At 37.1% G+C, this 20,482-nt stretch overlaps 1 protein-coding gene and 1 long non-coding RNA gene across 3 annotated transcripts in view; one reads left to right on the top strand and one right to left on the bottom strand.

Annotated features, from left to right (window-relative positions):
- LOC110843925 (putative GPI-anchored protein pfl2) overlaps positions 1-20,482 on the bottom strand; it is a 46,100-nt gene that overhangs the window by 7,283 nt on the left and 18,335 nt on the right. For both annotated transcript variants that reach the window (XM_022089987.2, XM_035860442.1), the window contains exon 3: positions 1,679-2,476. In XM_022089987.2, the coding sequence (XP_021945679.1) occupies positions 1,679-2,476 (798 nt within the window). The remainder of the gene's footprint in view (positions 1-1,678; positions 2,477-20,482) is intronic.
- LOC118439278 lies at positions 7,584-8,293 on the top strand. Its single transcript, XR_004837334.1, has 2 exons — positions 7,584-7,913; positions 8,130-8,293. It is a non-coding gene; the product is annotated as an uncharacterized LOC118439278 (long non-coding RNA).

Raw genomic sequence — 20,482 nt, 5'->3', positions numbered from 1 at the left:
TCACGGACGGATACAATCAGAAAATATTGAGAATGGAGTATCGCATCTCGCTCAATAAAAGAAATGCCTTTGCTTACGATGCATTGATGGACCATGGATTGATAACTATAATAATAACGACGAGAATTATGGTAGACAAAATAAAGACCAAAACGACAGATCATTCGACTTTCACTTCTTTCCAAGTCATTGACTTGACCATTCACATAAAAACCAAACCTGCTTCTGCTGCAGTTAGGTTTGGTTCATTCATCAATTAATTCCTTTAACAGACAGAGCAAAGGTAGTGCCCACAAGCTTTTGTAAGTATATGTATCGTAAGCTAATAAACGTTTAATATTGCATCACACACGGATTTGTTGCAACTTTTTCTTCTATCCTACAACCAACGAGTAGTGCAAGAACCAAGAACGGCACATACATACATAGATACATAAAAGCGTGTATAAACTTATAATTTGGCTGACAGCAACGTGTGGGTTTAATGATTTTTTTTCTTGTACTTGTAAAATTGAAAAAATTCGAAAGCTATGTAAAGTAAATGTAATGTTGTAAAGTATTAAACTAATACGATATAACCAATTAAATGAAAACGCTATTCTGTATTTGTGTTAATGAAAGTTTGCTGTTTGGTGAGGATTTTTGCAATTTAAATCAGTTTTGACGCAGTTTTGTGGCCTGTAAGTCTTTTCCTTTTGGCATCAGCATAAATGTCTCGTATCATTTCGCATATATTTATATTTATGAGCAGAATAATCGGAATCATATTTTGTCAATGTAAATGTTTCTGATGAAATACGCATTCAGAAGTACGCAAATCAGTAAAGAGATCAAGATCAATATCATCAGTGGCGTGATGCACAAATGCATAAATACAAATTGAGGTGGATAAAATATCTCAAGAAACAATCACATTTCTTAGTCTTATGCATTCACTTGCACTTTAGTTGTTACTTGTAATTCTAAAGTTCATTTGTCGTATTTGCTCATAATTTATGTTTATTCACAACTCACAGACAAAACCTTTCTTCAGTAATACATGTGTCATACAAAAATAAATAAATGGATTACAGAAGATTAAAGTCCGTGCCCTACGAGTTGTAAGGTGTGATGTTGATCATAAAATGCCTTCTAGCTCATTTTTTGCCTGAAATAGTGCATGGAATCGTGGGAAAGTCAGAGATCTGCGGATTACCAATTGAGGATTAAGTTCGCTACTGCCTACTAAAATGAATACGAAAAAATAATAAAAACACGAGTTTAAATAATCGTTGCAACAAATAAACGTCGTAATAATCTGAAATTACTGACATGAAGAAATCATCTACAGATCTTATGGCCTGCAAGTTACGTATCCTTTTTAAATTCTTACAAAATTATTATGGTTGCTGCATGTACTTAACTGTGCCAATTAACGATTATTAGTAATCCAACAGTAGTATTTATTGTCATAATGCAAATGTGAAATTAGTAACTCATTCTAATACACGCAGTAGTTGCATAAGCTAACAGACAGATTATAGTAGGTGTACCATCCTATATAGTTCATTTTGGACAAAAATATCTACTGAAACTGGGCAACCAAGAAACTTTTTTGTTTCACAATTATCGAATTGCTTATCATAATTCGGCATATTTGATGCTCTATGAATTGACACGCATCAAAAGTTATTCTTACCTTGATTTGGTTTCAAGTTGACAATTGGCAAGTTCGCAGTGACATGTTTCTCCAGGCTGCTGTACAGAGACCCACTCTGACTAAATGAGGTGAAAGTCATGGTTCCAGTTGTGGTGGGAGGACACATTTCACCGTTCGAAACGAGTGTGGGGACCACCATTCCTGCCGGAGCTATTTTGGGAGCCGAGCTATGGCTTTTACCACTTCCACTCCCACTCGAGTGGTTGGAGGCCAACTCCTTGCGTGGGATGGGTTGGGCGATTCCAGGAGGAGGGGCTGGTTGTGGTGCAGCAGAGTTCCTCTTTCCAGAGGACGAGGAGAAGTGCTTCGTCTTTTTCTCGACATATTCCCCCCAATTTTCTCCAAAATTGTTGCTCTTGGTTCCATCAACGATTTTGGGTGGTTGGGAGTAATGATTAGTATTTGAATTGCTGCTGTGCTTCGAACTTTTGTGGTGACTTTGGTGATGGTGTTTCTCCCGTTTAATGGAGTTGAGGTAATTTGAATGCATTAGATGCAAGTGGTCCAAGTGCTCGTGGGGGTACGGGGGACATGTTCCGCATGTGTAGGTGAACATGGTGTAGGGAAAGTTTGACATTGTGGGTGGGGCTGATGGGGGTCCACCTCGGTCTCGGTAGCTGTGTCCAAGTGACATGTTAAATGTGGGAGACTGGGGACTAGTTGTCACATGAAGATGTTCCGCATTCTTAAACTCTTGCTTGTTGTCCAATACACTTTCGGATTTCACGTAAAATGCTTTCGTCTCTTGAAGCAATTCTACTGCACTCTTCCTCCGACCTGAAAGAAACCATAAAATTGGGAGAAAGATTAAAAATGAGAAACAGCCATATTCACATAGATCTGAACGTTGGTCGTGCATATGGTTATATTATTATTGCACGTCTACAGTACATACATGTATGTCTGAGATTTATGAGATTTTTTACATCCAAACAAAATGTTGCAAACTCGGAAAAAATGTGAATTTCAATTTCATTTTGTTCATGCGAATGCGGTACAACTGCATTGTTTTGTACTACTTTACAAAAGTATACAATAATTCACTTTAACTTGACAGCAAGCACCAGTGTGTGTGTTGTGTAACTGGTTCGATATTGTGTCCTTGTATTGTGGCGTCATATTAAAGTTCAGATACGTTCTTTTGTCGGGAGAACGATAAAGCCAGCGAGGAAAAGAAAATCAACTTTCACAATTTGTGCGTACAAAAAACACCGAATTTATTTAAGCCTTAAAAACATGTATGCATAATTAGAGCACTATTTGACTGTATTTATGAAAGGAATTTGAATGATCCTTATTGTCAGAAATTTGATTTTAATGGCAAGATAGAACTGAGGGATAGTAATAATTTGAAAATATGTACTTCAGGGTTGACGTTGAGTTCCATGGCAGTTCTACATTGCAGACAATTCGTACATAAACTGCATTCTCACAACCAGTACGCCCTGAACCTCGATATTGCAAAGTTTGGCGTATTCCTTGTAGTCTAAAGTCCTTATGAGACTACAGAAAGTACCTACGCAAAAAACGCTATTGATCTTTCTGACTCTAGAATTATTTGGGTGAAAGAAGTAAAAGCATTTCTTTTGAAGTTACAGTTAATCAAGTTTATCTGAATAGTGCAATTTGATTTACTAATGTACCATTTAAAGCCTATATTTGAGTAATTTTAGTAAACCAGAACCTATTATTTACTAATTTAAGGTTTGGTAAAAGTCATTCTCGCTACAAACGAGGCAAATGAATTGAGGACAATTATGCTTCTTTGTGGGAAATACTTGTAATTTTACAAACCATTGTACGTTTGTTATTTGATCTTTGTTGACTGCTTGTACAAGATCAAAGCTTTCATGATGCGGGGTGATGAACAAAATGCTCATACATTCGTATCCATCTCGATGGTTTTGGGTTTCGATTCCAGTCAAAGTGCTTTTCTCCACACCACCAACTGCTGCTGCTAAAATAGAAGGAAGATTGACGTGACAGTGATAATTTATTTAGCACGTGTCGTGTCCTCATTTCCTTTTCTTTCTACTCTATCTGATGACGTAAAAAGTTTCCTTCTTACAATGAAAAGGACTAAATCCCTGGTAAAAAGAAGTAGCTCATCTGTGTTAGGCGTTTAGTCCAGACGCAGAAAAGCAGACTGAGCACGATTTTGCATAATTGTTCAAAAACGAGATACTTTCAAAGAAACGGCACAATTTTGCGACACAAGCAGCCAAGTCAAGAACTTTTCAAGCGACAAACACAAGGGCTTCTTTCTTATGATAAACCCCGAGAGAAATGACGACAGTGAATCAAAAAATTTATTTCGCAGGTTTTGTCCAATGCAATATGTGCGTTACATTTATTCATGATGCAGTTACTAATTCATACTAACATTCATACCAACTCGCACAGAACCCTTAAAAGACAGTGCACCCATTTGTGTATTCAGTCATCTGTAAGACTTGCTAATGAAAATGAAGTTGAATCAACCTTTACATATGACCGTTTAGCCATTAGGGGCTATTATGTTACAAAAGGAAGAGCGAAGTAACGGGACAACACCCCCATTTGGGATGCGAATTGAGAACGTAATTATCAAATAAGCTAATCAACCACGACCAAACTAAACCACATCAAACCATCCACTACGTCCCATATTTATCAGGGTGTACATGTGTACATACAATTACGTGTGTTGAGACTTGTAGACTCCTACAAAACCAACTTTCTCACAAGATCTTAACCCGATTCATTGATGCGTTGTGTACGTGGTTTGAGATGTGTATCTACAAGTTGTATATCTCAGTTTATTGTCTTTCCAAGAATGCAATATTGGGATCATGATTATGGCAGTTTTCGTGTATTTATTTAATTTCGAGATTATGGTCCATTTGTTGTGTTCTCATTACGAGGCTTCGCACCGAGTGGAAATAAAAGTTCATATGTGTAACACAAACACAAACACGAAAGTTAATCATACAATGAAATTCAGTTTGCCTTCCATTTAACTTCCGTCGTATTTATAAAAAGTGTACGTGTAATTTGTATGTTGAAAATATTTACAAAAATGCCAATGAAAGATTTTTCGCAACCACCGGATACGGATGTGCCAAAATAGAAAAATGGCTTACAATACCAAAATTGCATAATTTCATAAAAAATTGCAAATGCTGAGGCTTATCTCATCAGTGAATTTATATGCAAATTTATCATAGCCTCAAACTCTGCAATCATCCACCTGCTATAGCTTACCCTCCTCCACTTGAACCGTCCACTTGCCTTTTAAACATTTCGATTTAGAGAACAATGCAACAAAATACCTGCTGTGATTAAGCATTTTTTGTTCTCTTAGGAGGACAACCCTTCACCGACAGAATCACCGATCTTAACGCCCTTTGGATATGTTGTAGTCCTAGGTGAGTCTAGCAAAAGTGAAGAAGGATTTCATTCAATGGCCCCATTTGCGCCCGCCACACCCACTCAAAGGTGCGAAAAACACGAAAAATACCCTGTTTTCGTTCATTCAAAAAATCACCAAAAATCCAATTTTGATCGGATTTTCATAATTTAAGCATTTTTGTGATCCTAGATAGTTGCTTTATCATATCCAATAGCAAACTCAATTTTTTTAATTTTTTGAGTATTTTCGAAACTTTCCTGACCAGGGGTATGCCTTCGAAAAAATCAAAATTTCAAAAAAATTGAGTTAGCTATTGGATATGATAAAGCAACTATCTAGGATCACAAAAATGCTTAAATTATGAAAATCCGATTAAAATTGGATTTTTGGTGATTTTTTGAATGAACGAAAACAGGGTATTTTTCGTGTTTTTCGCACCTTTGAGTGGGTGTGGCGGGCGCAAATGGGGCCATTGAATGAAATCCTTCTTCACTTTTGCTAGACTCACCTAGGACTACAACATATCCAAAGGGCGTTAAGATCGGTGATTCTGTCGGTGAAGGGTTGTCCTCCTTAGTCAACCACTCGGTCAGTAACATCATTAGTTTGCTAAATCCAAGTAGCAGGCGAACCGAGAGTCCATCCAACAAATAATGCGTACATATGTACGTGCCCACATATGTGCACATGTATGTACATACGTCTACATATGCATACATATTGTACTGTATATGCATAGGACTAGTTGAATAATAATACAGATTTTAAATAGCCAAATCTGCAAGACCACACACACCATGACAAAAACAACACCTAAGCACACCAACAAAACCAGAACAAAACAAAACAAACAATGGATAATTGCAAAAGCAGACATGGCATATCTCTAGAATGGATTTTGTGAATTTTATGGATGCAAAAAATTATTGTGGGAAATCTGCCGCGACAAATTCTGTAGAATTTCAAAACTATCGTCACCTTTATTCTACTTGATTAGTTCGATCCTACCAAATTTGGGTAAGAAAGTTGCTGAATAAAAATTTAGTCAAAACCTTATTGCTTTATTACAATTTACATGAGCAGGTGCAAAGGTGCGCTTAATATGTGGCTATATCAATCAGCATTTACTTAATTTAATTATCAATACAAGTTTCAATATCTTTGGTCAGATTCCGTGTCATGCATTTTGCGCAAGATATTCCAACAACTTGTTATGCTAAAAACTTACGAAAAGTAGTGAATTTATGCATTGTTCGTCAAATATTTTATCGTTTATTATTAATGCGACTTTCTGTTTCTAATTCTCTTATCAAATTGAAAGGTGGGCCAAAAGGGTAGGGCGGGGATGACAAAAGTGAAAATGCGTGGGGGAGAAGAACCCATTAAAATTTTAGATTTTACATATATGTACTTGTCCTTCATGCTGATTACATATAAACGAAACCTAGTTATCTTAACTGGATGCCTACACACCAATTCACGTGAATTATGACAACGACTAAATAAAACAAGACCAGTTACCATACACAGAGAAAAGTACGACGACTGACGGCGCCGCAGATACATAGTCACCGAGAAGCAATTAATTAATTAGCTCTGTCCTTTATTATAACTGCTCAACTGTTATTGGGATCATTACTACCTCGCTCATTAAGATTTGTCTACTGCTTCTCAATGAATTTGGAATGGCAGCAGCTCCTCAAAATACTCGACAACTTGCTTTCTTTCGTTTCTTTTATGCATGAGCTATTTAATTTGGCCCAACTTTTTTGCAGGCCATGCCATAGAAAAGTTCCCACACTAAGTCAACTTTCAATAGTTTCAACTCAGAACAGATGTTAGAATAGTGGGATTTGATGTAGACGGATGCAGAAAAAAGTCAAATGCGACTCATTTTTTGTTGTAATTCAGTCGTTATACAATGTTAATTTAAGCATTTACAAGTTTGTAATGTACACTGCATTAGCTGACAGAAGGTTATTTATCATTCGTTTAATTATGTAGTAAGACCATGTTAAATGGACAAAGGAACATGATTTTCAGAGACGGTTTTCTAAGGATCATGTTATTTCGTGTGCCGTCATGCCATCTTAACCATGCTCAATCTGCTCTTATTGAAAGAAGAATTTTGCTATTTGAGCGATATACAAGCATCCTGAAATCATCAAAGTGACATAAATGAAGCGTATTGTTATGCTTTAAACAATTGTGTGCATAATCTTTTAACGTTTATTGGAGATCCAATAAACCCATTTTTTAATAGGAATATCTGACACATGGTTAAATATTGAATGTTTAATGATAAAATAACTCGTGTGCTTTAACACATGTGAACTCGAGTAACATATTTGTGTGCATTTCAGAATTATGTATTTGTTTGACAAGATCAGAATGCTCATGTGAACCAAGAGCCGAAGTAAAATATGTTCACATGATTTTTTATACCATTTCTCACTGCAATTTCCATATCAGACATAATTCAGTTTCTAGTGTGATTTATTCATTTCGTGTTCCCGGCTAATTGATTTCAACAAGTCTGGATAAAAGGCCACAAATAAGAAAATTTCTTTATTCAACCTGTCAACCCAGCATGGGAATTAACCAGGCGTGGCGTAACCTATTTGCCATCGTATCCGCTACTGCCTGTGATAATGCAAATCTGAACTTTCTCCATAAACGGCGAACGCATGCAAGAACCTCATTAAGCATAAACTTGGACAATACTAAATTCAACACCTTTCTTTCAGCTTTGCAAGTTGCTGCTAAAATGTTTAAATTTGGGAAGTTGAGGTTTCTCACTTGTCTTTGGAATTTGACAAATTGGTGAGATTTTTAACTAATTTTCAATATACATATGTATTGACAAAGATGATTGTGGCAAATATTGAAAATGTAAAGTACACTTAATTCACCTGAGAGACAGCTAAACCAACTTGTTCCAAAAGTTCCATAAGTTCACGATTTATCGCCTAAATTAAGCTTAGCATGGCACTGTTAGCGATAAAAAAATGACTCACACTTTTGAACATTAATATGTAGATTGACCGATATGGAGAAATCAGGTGGGGTTCACAAATGGAATAAATTATGCTCCATTTCCGGTGCAATGCACGCGACCTAACATGGAGATGAAGTACACAACACAACTACAAATACAGTACATCGTGGGTGATTGATGTGAAAAATAAATTACATTTTGAGTGGATGGATAGTACGAGTTCTCTGTACGCACTTCACAAATTGGTTAAACTGGGGTAAATTTTTAAGCAGTTTACATTTAGAAAATATGGGACATGTAAGTACGAGACGATAAGTGAAAAACTGTTTGTCTACTGCAATATCCACACATGTACACACACAACCATACACGTGCCTGCTAGTATTTTCTTAGCGACAGCATATCGATTTCTTCGCATGGATTGGACCCCTAACTTAACGTCCGAGCGACTTCTCACTTTCTTTGGTTCCTACTTCAGGACTCAAAATGTTTTCCGGTTTTCCGAATAAATCGAAAAATCGATCATATTCAATAAGTTTGATATCCGCTCAAATATTTTCCACACATATCGAACTGAACTGGTTCAGAAAACCAAGGTAAGAAGCTTTTCAGTGCACGTACTAGAATATTCAAGTATTGACTTTACCACATCAACTTATCGGAGAACATACCCCCCTCGTACACACAACCTTTTTCCATTCAATGCATAAACATGAGGAAACTTGGTGATGATAACATAGGCTCCACGTATTCTGCTACACACGAGGTGGAAGCCAACCGATTTCTGAATCGTAATGGTTGGTCATTGGTTTATCGCCTCGTTCGTCCGTCAACGTGAAAGCCAAATTTTTTTCACCTCAGATGACAGCATAAAGCTTTCTCCCGTCATGATGCGAAAATAAACCTCTGCCAGGCTTCGAATAATTTTAAGCCTCACTCCAGGATTAAATGTGGCTACTGAGCCCTATTCCTTGACACTTTATCACTCTATAGCACGGAAACGTTTTACTTGTTACAAAGTAAAACTCAAGAATCATGACTACCGAGCGAGTAAGGAAGTTCACCAAACAATGGAATGATTTATTAATAAGCTCTTATTGCAACCTCCAATCGTCAAATACAGACCCGACAAAGTCGACAAAATTGACATTGCGTGCTACAAAACATCACTGGCCAAGACATCTCAACCGTGGAGAAAAATCAAAATCAATACCAAGGACGTATGAGGTATAGACGCTCTTTTACATATGTACAACGACAACGACGGTGGAAAAGCGGGTCGTCTGAGGGACAGAAATGATAAGTTGCAGACTCCAGACTACATTTACACAGATTTATCATTCTTGCTTCTTTGTTGTACCCAACTCTAGCAAGGAGGAGGTTGGAGAAAGTGGGATAAAAGTACCACGGTTGGTTGGAATTGCGTCATGAAGGCTTTCTGACATCAACTTTCTCAGGTTTTGTTCATCCATAATCGATTCCATAAATCGTGATCAATTCAAGCTCACCAAGCGTTTGAAAATCTTTTAAGACAGGCTTAACTAAAATTTTTATTGATTATGATTATGACGACAACAAAAAGAATGCCCTACATTTCTACTTGAAAATAGAGTTCAGTACAGCTTGCCAAATATACAATTTAATAAGTAGGTGCTTTATGTAATAGTAGACATGCATAAAAAAGTGACGCACAAATAAAGTTTTATTTATGTTGGGAAAGAAACACTCGTCCAAGGTGTGTACAATCTGCACACTCAATCAATTTAAAGGACTGGTTGAGATTGGGAAATAGACGCCAAAATATGGAGTCCATAAACACTATCTCCATTCCATGGTTGGAAACAACACGTGTGTAAAAGTTTGAACTTTCACTCTTTGACGAGTATCCCCCCAAAAAGTTCCCCCAACATCATCGGGCACGATACCATCCCGCATCCCGCGGTATTAGAATGTGTCAGAGTTGTCATTAAGTTTACGGTAAATAATAAATAGTTGTAGTACACACACTTGGCGATGGCAAGTTCGTTCGAAGAAAGTTGGGAAAAAATAATGTCAGACTTCTCATTACAGCACAATGTGCAGGGAGGACATTTCAACATTAGGCGTGATGTGATCCTGTCCAGTTTCAAGTAGAAACAGAGTAATAAATGACTCGCAAAAGGTACATACAAGAGTGTTTCAGGGGTTAAAAATAGCAAAAGAAATTTGGGTCAAATCTGCTTACTTTCAAAACAGTGTTAATTTATTTGCTCTACTTGACTGTCATCGCTGTTCTGTAAAAAATGTCCTAGCAGTATCACAACTTCGGTTAAGGTAATTCAGCCAACCTGAATATTTTGTTCTTACGTTTATGTGTGTATAACTTATAGAGTATAAGTGCTTAGGTATGTATTTTGTATACTTGATACATACATATAACATATAAGACGCACACAATACGAGCATTTCATAAAGAAGAGAGATCTTCAACTGACAAGACAAAAATGGCTGTCACATGATTGATAAATTGGGAAATGTGTGTAGGAGGAGAAGACCGATTAGATTAGACATCTATGTATGAATGCTACGTCGGATGGAATTGTAAAGATACAAGTAAATTGTCTTCGGTTCCCCCCAAAGTGTTGTTATAAATATCCAAAATCGATGTTAAACAAAGCAAATCTTCGTGTTAAGCATCCTAAATACATATCTGAAACTTTCATGGTCACATCCGAACATGGCGTGTTTCAATGATTATGAAAATATCCAGGACAAGAAAGACAATGAAAGTGCTCTCTCACGATACAGTTCTTTCTGGATACATACACGTACAGCCAGTTTAATACTGGAATATATCCAATCAATGGTCAAGGACATCTCGTGACATGGAAACTATTAGTTTGAATAAAACGTAATCCGAGATGGTTCGTATGTTCGTCTTTCCATTAGATGAGTCCATCTCCAGAAACACGACAGGGCCCACGGAGCTGAGGAGGAGATGGTGGTGAAAGCGATACCACATGTACTCCGGGTGCTGGAGAAAGTTGTAGCCGAGCTGAGTAAGCCCGGAAGAAGAAGAAACTCGAAGCCCAACTCTGGACCTACGTGCTTCTTGCTGTATAAATTTATTGTTGTGTACGCAGTATGGACTGGGCTGCGAGTGCTCAGCAGATAAATTATGTTAAGTGATGCGATATATTTTAGCTTCTATATTTTTTTCTTAATGTCCCAGATATAAATAAGTTGGCCTTTCATCATATCAGTTCTGAGAATATGTACATAGGTACCTGCAGCAAGTTTTGCTATAAACTATGACGGCATATTAAATAGGTTTGTGTGCGACTGCGATGATTTGCCATTGGATGATTTGGAAACTGTTTAGATCAAATAAAACCAATTAATTCTCAAAATTTCAAACTCGCTATGATACTAAATTAAGAGTAAATTACCAAATGTCCCCAGAAAGAAAGTGTCAGAACGTTTTAGACCAGTAAAAATGAATGCGTGAATCAAATTTAATGAAACTTTTGTGTTATACTAATGATGAGTATACCGAAGTTTTTTTGTCCTTCAATTGTCAAAATACATCTTGGATGCCGGTGGAGAGCCGACCTTGTCGAACACCTCTCATGAGCGCTTTGCCACTCGTTTCATCAACTTCTATGATGACTTTCTCCATAGCCCGTCGAAGTTTTTTGAAATTTCTTGGTGTGCTTTTTTTCTAAGTATATTGTTACGCAATTAGTGCCCAAAATCTTTCAATGGACCGAAATTAAGGTACGTTTGGAGGGATGTCTTTTTTCTCGACGAAATCAGTTTTTTTGACTCGATGGTACCCTGTCACTATTTTGGCATTCTAGCACGTGCGCATGTCAGACCAAAATAGAACGCGTTTGTTTTTGATAGATGGGGTCAATCTCTTGATGATTCACTCTTTCAAATAAAGTGCAAAGTTCATATTCATGGTTGAAGCGAATGTATTAGAGATGTTCTCATTTTTGTCCGTCGCCAGCCATTTTATGCATTTCATTGGAAATTTTGCTTGGCTTTGAATTTATAATTCGAACGAACGTCATTTTTACTTCAACATGAGTAGAACATTACACCATTGACGCTTCGAGGTCAACGGGGCAGTGGTTTTCATAATCCACGACGAGGAAATTCTAGGAATCGATTTCAATATTTTTTCAAAAGGTTTTGGAAAATTTGTTTCAGCTCCAGCTTTTTCACCTTCGTTGTATTTTGGCGCGGTTTTAATGGTGTACGTTTTGAAGCCCATCTTATTGGCTTTGATCTTGCGAATATAGGTTTTGGAAATTTTTAGTTGTCTGGGTTCAACCCTTACGGGTATGTTGGGGTTGCGTCAAATAGATTTTTTCACATTTCGCGTGAGTCTATTGGTCTCCTGGCGGACAGGTTGACAAGGAAAAATTTTACATTTTACATTTTCACGATCCTTAGATATGTATAGTGCATGACTAATTTTGTCCGGGGCATCCCTTGAAGAATGAAGTGGTCACGAGCCATTTTCCGATTCGAGAAAAACATTTTTTTGACTGAGTGGCAAAATAATTTTTCCACTTCTCCCACATTTTGTGCTGTAATTTTTTAACGGACAGAGATAATCAAATTCTGCTTTCAGTTCAGAAATTCAGTTTTAGAAAGCTTATAAAATTTGCCTATTTTGCCTATTTTTTACATATCCAAAATTAATTTGTAAGTGGTTGAAAAAATAAGGGGAAACTTGACACTTTCTTTGTGGGGACACTTGATAGCAAGTTAAATCTTGAATAGGGAGGAAATAAACTTTATACGTGAAGTAAACCCTATTCATAATTAAAAACGGTTCAAACCCCGTCCTGCTTCCAATTTTAAATGTATATTTATTAGAGAAAAACTTTTCCTTGACTTCATACTACTGATATTTTCATCACATATCAAAAATACACGCATAAGTTACACCAGTTTTTCAACGAGCTAAACTCCATAGCCTTCAAGCCGAGGACTCTAGTCTTGCCATATTTCATAAGAAAGAAAGTAAACGTAAATCATCAAATGGCGACTCAATATCCCTTCGTAATTGAGATGAAAATGTGAACAACACAATTACTCGAAAATGTAAACAAAAAGCTAATTGACTTTCGCTGTTTTCGCTGTTTTCTAATTATCCATCGTCTCGTTTCTTATTCGGAGAAAGCTCTCTCAAGAAAGTGGAGCAGGTGGCGTGGAACGTGGGGTAGTTGATGGGAATTAATGCAAATTAAATTCAGTTCAGTCAGCACAGTTAGTAGTGCTGCTGCTCTCTTCAAGTTAAGGCATGTAAGCTGGGCTCAAATTTTCGAAAATATACTGCGTTAACCTGCAGAACTGTATGTACCTACCTACTTATATCCATACACTGCTGTGAGAGTGATTATTGGAAGGAGGGAAATACCCATATGTCCAGACTCGATCTAGCTAAAGTTGTGATGTTCCCTATTCTTCACAAGCTATTTCGTTGGATATTCTCCACGGGATTGTTAAAAATGCGGTTGCTGACAGAAAACGTAGCTACAACACGGGTGACAGGATGCAGTGTGTGTGGTGGATACCATTAAAACCGGGGTATTTGGGTTCATACAATTCTAATCCTGAGGAAGCTGTGCTTGGTTGGGCTGCGTGTTTGACCCCTGACATTTACAGCTCCGAGATGCGCCGCTTGCTTTCTCTCAACGCTTTCTCCGGACCAAATTTCCCTGCTGGCGGAGGAGCAGATTCGTGGAGTACAACTTTCAACTGCTACCAACAAAACCAACCACTTTTGCTGCAGCATCATTCACTTTACTCACGAATGAACTATTTCCTCAATCATCCTCACAGCAGAGAGACAAAGTAAACCAACCTCTCAATTCTAACAACGTCCTGCACCTTCCCATTCGTTTTTCTGCCTCTCAAGAGGTACGCACTTGGCGTGTTTTCAAGCTGCACTTCAAACTCAAATATTGGAAACGTTTAATACTTATTACCAGTAAATATACGACTAAATAAATATTCTATTTAGCAAACATCTCTCTATTTTCCTGCCGATCCTTAAAGTAAATATTCATTCTATGACAAATTGGTGGTGGTCCATACATATGTATGCATGGCGCATGGAGTCATTCCATTCAATAAAACCCCATGTTCCTCTACATCGTTTACACTCTTGTCCTGAGCAATAAATTCTCGTCTCCAGCATCTCTCTGTCTGTCAGGATTGGAAACCTGGAACATTTATATTTTCCTCAAAGAAATACTGCAAATGGGACAAAATTTGGTTTTCTGCTCTAAAGAAATCAGTGCGGAATAGTGAGTCAGGATACTTTACGTACGTACGTACATATGCAGCCTACTTTTGATAAGTAATATTGGATAAGCCTATGTTCCTAGACCTACATTCAGATATCCAACCACTACTGAACTGACTGACCCCGCTCTCCCGACTGCTCCAATCCTACCCAAGTCCTCCTAACTCTTCTTCTCTGCTTCAAACCCATCACGTTCCTCTGCCAAGAAATCCTTGAACTCCGAGAACCGAAAGAGCTGGAAATGGAGCTCCACCCAACAATAAATCTGCTCCAAAATAAATCCAATGCCAATAATGCGAGTGAGAGAGTGTTATAAAAAATCCTTTGTTCTCATCCTCCTTTTTTCCGTGTAAGCATTATGGAGTTTCTTTATGGGAAGGGAAAGTCGGGGAAAGGTACAAAAAGAATCAGAATTTGGCTGAGCAGAAATTTTGAGCAGCTTCCTTAATCCTTACTTTGGCAAAACTAAAAATCAATCAGGACTTGGCAAGTACATTTCAAGATCTCAACTAAATAAGAGCTGTGATATATGTACATATTTGCATACTTATATTCTTCAAACTTTCTCGGAGTTTGGACCAAGTGGGAAAGATTCCATTTCTCTGATTTTTAAGACGGAGGCCTGATTTTTATTATCACTGCTGATTCGCATTTTTGTATCTATACATAGGAATTAATCTCCATATTATTATTCATCCTCCATTTAACACATCCAATCTATACAGAGGAAGATTGAACTATTACTCAAAATGAGATGAATTTTTTGCATAAGCTACAAATGGGGAAAGAATGTCTATTGAAGACTCGACAGCAGAAATATTTTTTATTAGAAAGTATATTTAAATCCAAATGGAATTTTATTTTTATGATGCGTAGTAGCTAAACACACGTGCATGCCAATCCAATTCAAAGATAATACGATTCGTCAAGATGTCAAGAGGCCCAAACTACATGTATAATAAATACATACATATGAACATTGATTGAAAAAATCCAACTACTCAACTAAATTATGTTTCAGACTGAAGTTTGATACTCAAATTCGGATGCGACACATGGTTTAATACTTGACAAATTTGAAAATGATTTTTGTTTACGTCAACGTCTAGCAAATTGGCATTTGTAGTAAATTGTACACGTGAGTCCATAGTAGAAGAATGAGCAAAGGGAATTAATTTTGGAAACTAAACTCGGTCAATCAAGACACGCCGAGGTATTAGGATGAGTAAAAACCGGTCTGCGAAGTGTGTGTGTTATGACATTTGTTAGATGGGTGTCTTACTTTTTGTGTCAGTGTGCTCTCTCTGGGCTCACTCATTTCCAAAAATTGGTATTGGTACCAATCTCATCGTCAGTTTGTAGCTTATCAGAAAAAAAATATGAAGAAAATCCCTTTGAAGTTGTATGTACATGCATGCAACGGATACACACACGTATTTACGACCGACGAAATTGATCCATGTTGGTGTGTTGAAAAGTCACTGTCGGTGAGTGGGTGGTTAGTTAGTTGGTTGTAGTGGCTAAATTACTCGAGGTTAGTCCAATAAGAAGGAGCTCAAGTGAGAGGAACATTTTAACCGTTTTAAATCTTTCTTTTCTCAAGCGGTTTCTGATTAGACAATAAAATTCCGAGTAAATGAGCCTTTTGCTTACAATCACGGGAAGCAGAACTAAAAGAGATTTAGAGAATGAACTGACGAGATTTCGTATGATGTGGCTTAATTAATACCCGGAGGTTGGTATGGTACCGTGTCGTGCGTTGCAATTCTTGTTGTTGCATCATCAAAAAAAGAATAGTCACGAATCATTAAGGAATTGACGAAAAGATGACATTTGTTCATTGTATAGAGAAAAAGAGTTACAATGATTGAGGTACATACGCGTGGTAAGTAAATGTGTAAGCAACTTAGAGAAAACGGTGCAAACTTTTGTGGGTGTGCTCAATTGTCGAATTTTGTTCTTCAAGACAGCTTAACTACTATTTAATTACTCGTATTTAGTAAATAATAATAATGGATGACGGTTTTGTACATGCGTGGTTTTTACTAATTAACAAAGAAGGCATCCTTCCTTTTGTTTTCGTGATAATACATTTAGTGCTAATACCCACTGTCACATTTGGGTTCGCGAAAGTCAGCATAGGTCAACATTATGTTAACCTAGCAATTTACAAATAGGATCGATTAAGGTTTTAACCGTGATTTCAATAAATGATGATGAAAACCGGTGGCATGTGGTTCTGACATACTGAACCTCTAACCTTTCGCACTGGCTGTTATCCTGCACAGTGTTATGTTACTCTGTGCACGATGTTACCTGCCGTATATGCTTATTGTTGTAAATAAATGAAGGTGAGGTTTTTCTACTTTTTGTGTAAATCAAAACTCGACATGGATAAATTGCACTCAAGACAATCTTACCGCTACTCACACTTCCCACGCAATAGGAAGATAATTACTAGAATTACAAGAAATTGGTGCGATAAGCGGTATCACCCAGCCGTATTTACGTACTTCACCTCTCGAATGACGCTACGTTGAGCTGCAATTTGTACAATATCCTCCTCGTCATTCATTCTTATTATCCGGATTTTGTAAAATTTGAATTTATTATAAAATTAATGATACGACGGTTCAATCCGTGTAGCACTGTGTGTACAAAAGAGTATTTTAATATTTGGGAAAAGTTACTTGGCATTCATTCATTTATATATAACGGAATTTTTCATCACTTTGAAGGTAGGAAGGGGACGGACAAGCATGGAGGTGGAAGTACAATAATTCCCTCCTCCCCCGACCACATTGCGTCTTTATAGAATGCATAATATTCATTCTGAAATTAGTATACAAATATGAATCAAATTCAAAAATCGAAAATAAAAAAGTAAAATAGGTAAAAATATTCAGATATTTCAGATATGAGACACCTGAACCCTCATGCAAAATTTCAGGGTTCTACGACAATTTATAAAATTTGCTCCGGATCTGTCATATAGAAGTGTACTTGCACTTAACGATTTTTATTCCTCGTCAGTCAACATATTCATATACATGCACATAAATTGCACCAACATTTGACACAAAAAGTGTGTGTTTATAAAAATTGCGAGATTGTTCTGCTTCACGCTTTTAATAAAAATTGGTTGCCCTTCGTCTCCCTGCTCACTGTGTGAAGCAGTAGTACTGGCATTGAAGAAATTTTATCCATCGCCAAGTAGGATTCGCAACTAATTTTTTGATTGGCTAAGGTTCCATATATAATCGTAAAATTCCAATATGCATGCTACTAATTGTACAACGCCACATCTTATCAAAATCAATAAAACAGCAGGATGTGAACGGTTTATGTCAGATTTTATTAGCATTTACAATGTACCATGCAAATTTAAATTCTCTTATAAAAACCCATATAGCTTAACAAAGCCCGAGCCATTTTTCTAGTTTCTTGCTTAATTTCGAAAACCAGCGTGGTTCATCTTCTTCAAGTCCGACTGACTGACCAATAGGTTACAAAAATGGCGTCGTTATTTTGCATCAATTTTTCAAAATGCAGCATGCAAACTTTCCAGTTTTTTTAATCAATTTTGAAAATCAGTATGGGTGACCGTGTTGGTCTGGACCTGGCTTAATGTCTTTGATCTGATATGCAACTACACTTTCATGTCAAATTTCAGATTTCTACGTCAATTTGTTGCTATTACCCTACCTAATTATTACCCCCACTGGTCAACCACTTGACTGATCATTCTCACCTTCCAACTCATCGATGTCAATGTCAATGTACTTTCATTTAACAATCGGTGTGGTGGTTCATCTCTTAGGTTGCTACACGGACAGCCGGACATTGCGATTCCATAAGTCCTATATAACTCAGCTAAAAATTAAAATATACCGCAACTTTAGCACGAAACCAGTTATCACCAGACACCTCAACCTCTTCAGATTTAAAATACATACATATGCATACACATATGTATACCATGTAGTCAATCCTCCCGCTTACTGAAATAAGCACAGGTAAGAATTTAATTTCAGCTTTTGATGCTAACATGACGGTGCTGCCCTTTCTGAAGAATTACCATAAACCATCGCGAGACGTATCCAATACAGAAAGGTTGAATTATTACGTGCAATTTTGCTCACACGACGCTGATGATGAAACTGATATAACTGCTTCAGCTCTGACAGGTTGACTGACTTATTTAATGCCAGCCATGTATGCAAAAATCTGTACGGGACTTTATTTGGACAATATTTTGAGCCTGATAAGAATCACTTCACTACAACTACGTAAGTACTACAAGTACATACAAGAGAAAAAAACATTAAATTGCAATTGAACAGTGCGTTTTATTTTATTAGGCATTATACATGGCTTTATGATTTGGAAATGTGCGATACTGCACTTAATCCAAGTTATTTCACTCAGTTATTCCATGAATGCAGTAAGAATTCGGAATATTTATCAGGTAAGCATGAATGGCATTAGACTGCACAGTAATAAAAAATTATGACCATGTCCTTCTGCACCAGGCATTCATCTGGTTGAACTCTAGTGATCCCTAGTATGAATTTAATAATTCCCTAACAGCTACATTATTATGTGATTACGTTGTGCATTTCTCTGAACCATAGGAAAAGCAAAAATATTCTTTATTGTCTCTGAGTAAGAGGATTACAATTTGACGGGGCAAAGGTCGCTATTTGCGACTTGCACCTTCACGAATTGTAAATTCCGGAAGGTGAATCTTAATACCTTTAGCAGGCATTTGAAACCAAACAGAAATTTTATGAAAAGTGGAATTTATGCAGTTGTACCAAGTAAAATACTCGTGTCAAGATGGGTTTAGGCATGCGATTTAAATATGCGAGTTTTTAAAGTTCAAGACAGGATAGAATATGAAATTGACCAGGTTTATTAGCAACCTCCCCTATAAGAATTGCAGCTAGGCTGACCAATGCTTATGGAACACTGTAGGCTAGCAGACTCAATATATCAGATGATATGCATCATCATGGCATTCACACCTGGGGCATCAGTTCTCACGCTTTCATCCCACAATTCCAAAACCAAGAAGCATCAAATTCAGCATCAAAAGTACAGGCAGTAGCCACACTCGTCCATTCACGTTTTCAGTTTTTTGTCGAGCTGGAAACATCCAGGATCTTGATTAGAACATAAACACATGTCATCACCACTACAGATTCGTAGCATGTATTGATTCCAGACGACTCCATGCATATCGTTTCTTCAGTCGTATAACACTGTTCTGAATAGTAACTTGAAGAATAATTCATGGATTCTGGGGACATGGTTTACTGTAAATATGGCGAGCTTTTGGAATACTTTATTCCTGGTTCAAGTCGTTATAAAGTCGAAGTAAATATGTTAAATTGCTATTTACTTTTAGCGAATAAAAAGTAAGTCGTCTTATGGCAGGGCCAAAAGTTGAGATAATTTACGACTTCCACATTGGCAGTCTACCAAATGACAATGTTTAATTTCATGCTGATGGCAAGATTAAACCAAATTTAGCTGTTAATTCGCATAAGTGCCAAATCCGTCTCATCAAGTTCATTAGGTGTAAACTCACTCTGGTATCTTTACACATCAACAGTAATTATTTTCCTTATCTTTTCTAATGAAGCTTAAGTTATGAACGCACAAGTAAACACGTACGTAGCACTTGCGGGAGGTGCAGCACTAAATGCATGAAGGATTTGTCCTGCGTTGCGAATGCTCACGATAAAATATAATTAATGAGTCTCAAATAGAAAAATGGCTTCGGGCAACAAACGTACAAATAGAACGAGGTGTGAGTACAAATTTGAATAGTGGACTAAACTTACTTAAAGTCATCTCTCTAAATAAAGCCAGATAAGTCTAAGCCGCCTCAGTCAGAGTGCTCACTCGTCCATGTGCAAATCTGAACAACTGTGTCAGGTGAGTACTATGTGATTCAACTTACAAACTATTACAACACCTCGATGATAAAGGTGTGACGAAGGGATGACAAACCGAATCAATGCCAATGACACCCATACAAACTTTGTGACCTTTATCTTCTCACGCAAAGATATGACGAGCAAT

The sequence above is a fragment of the Folsomia candida genome, unplaced genomic scaffold, assembly GCF_002217175.1.
Source record: "Folsomia candida strain VU population unplaced genomic scaffold, ASM221717v1 Fcan01_Sc001, whole genome shotgun sequence".
NCBI classification, from domain to species: domain Eukaryota; kingdom Metazoa; phylum Arthropoda; class Collembola; order Entomobryomorpha; family Isotomidae; genus Folsomia; species Folsomia candida.
Note: the sequence above shows the minus strand (reverse complement) of the source record. Positions and strands in the feature narration are given on the sequence as shown.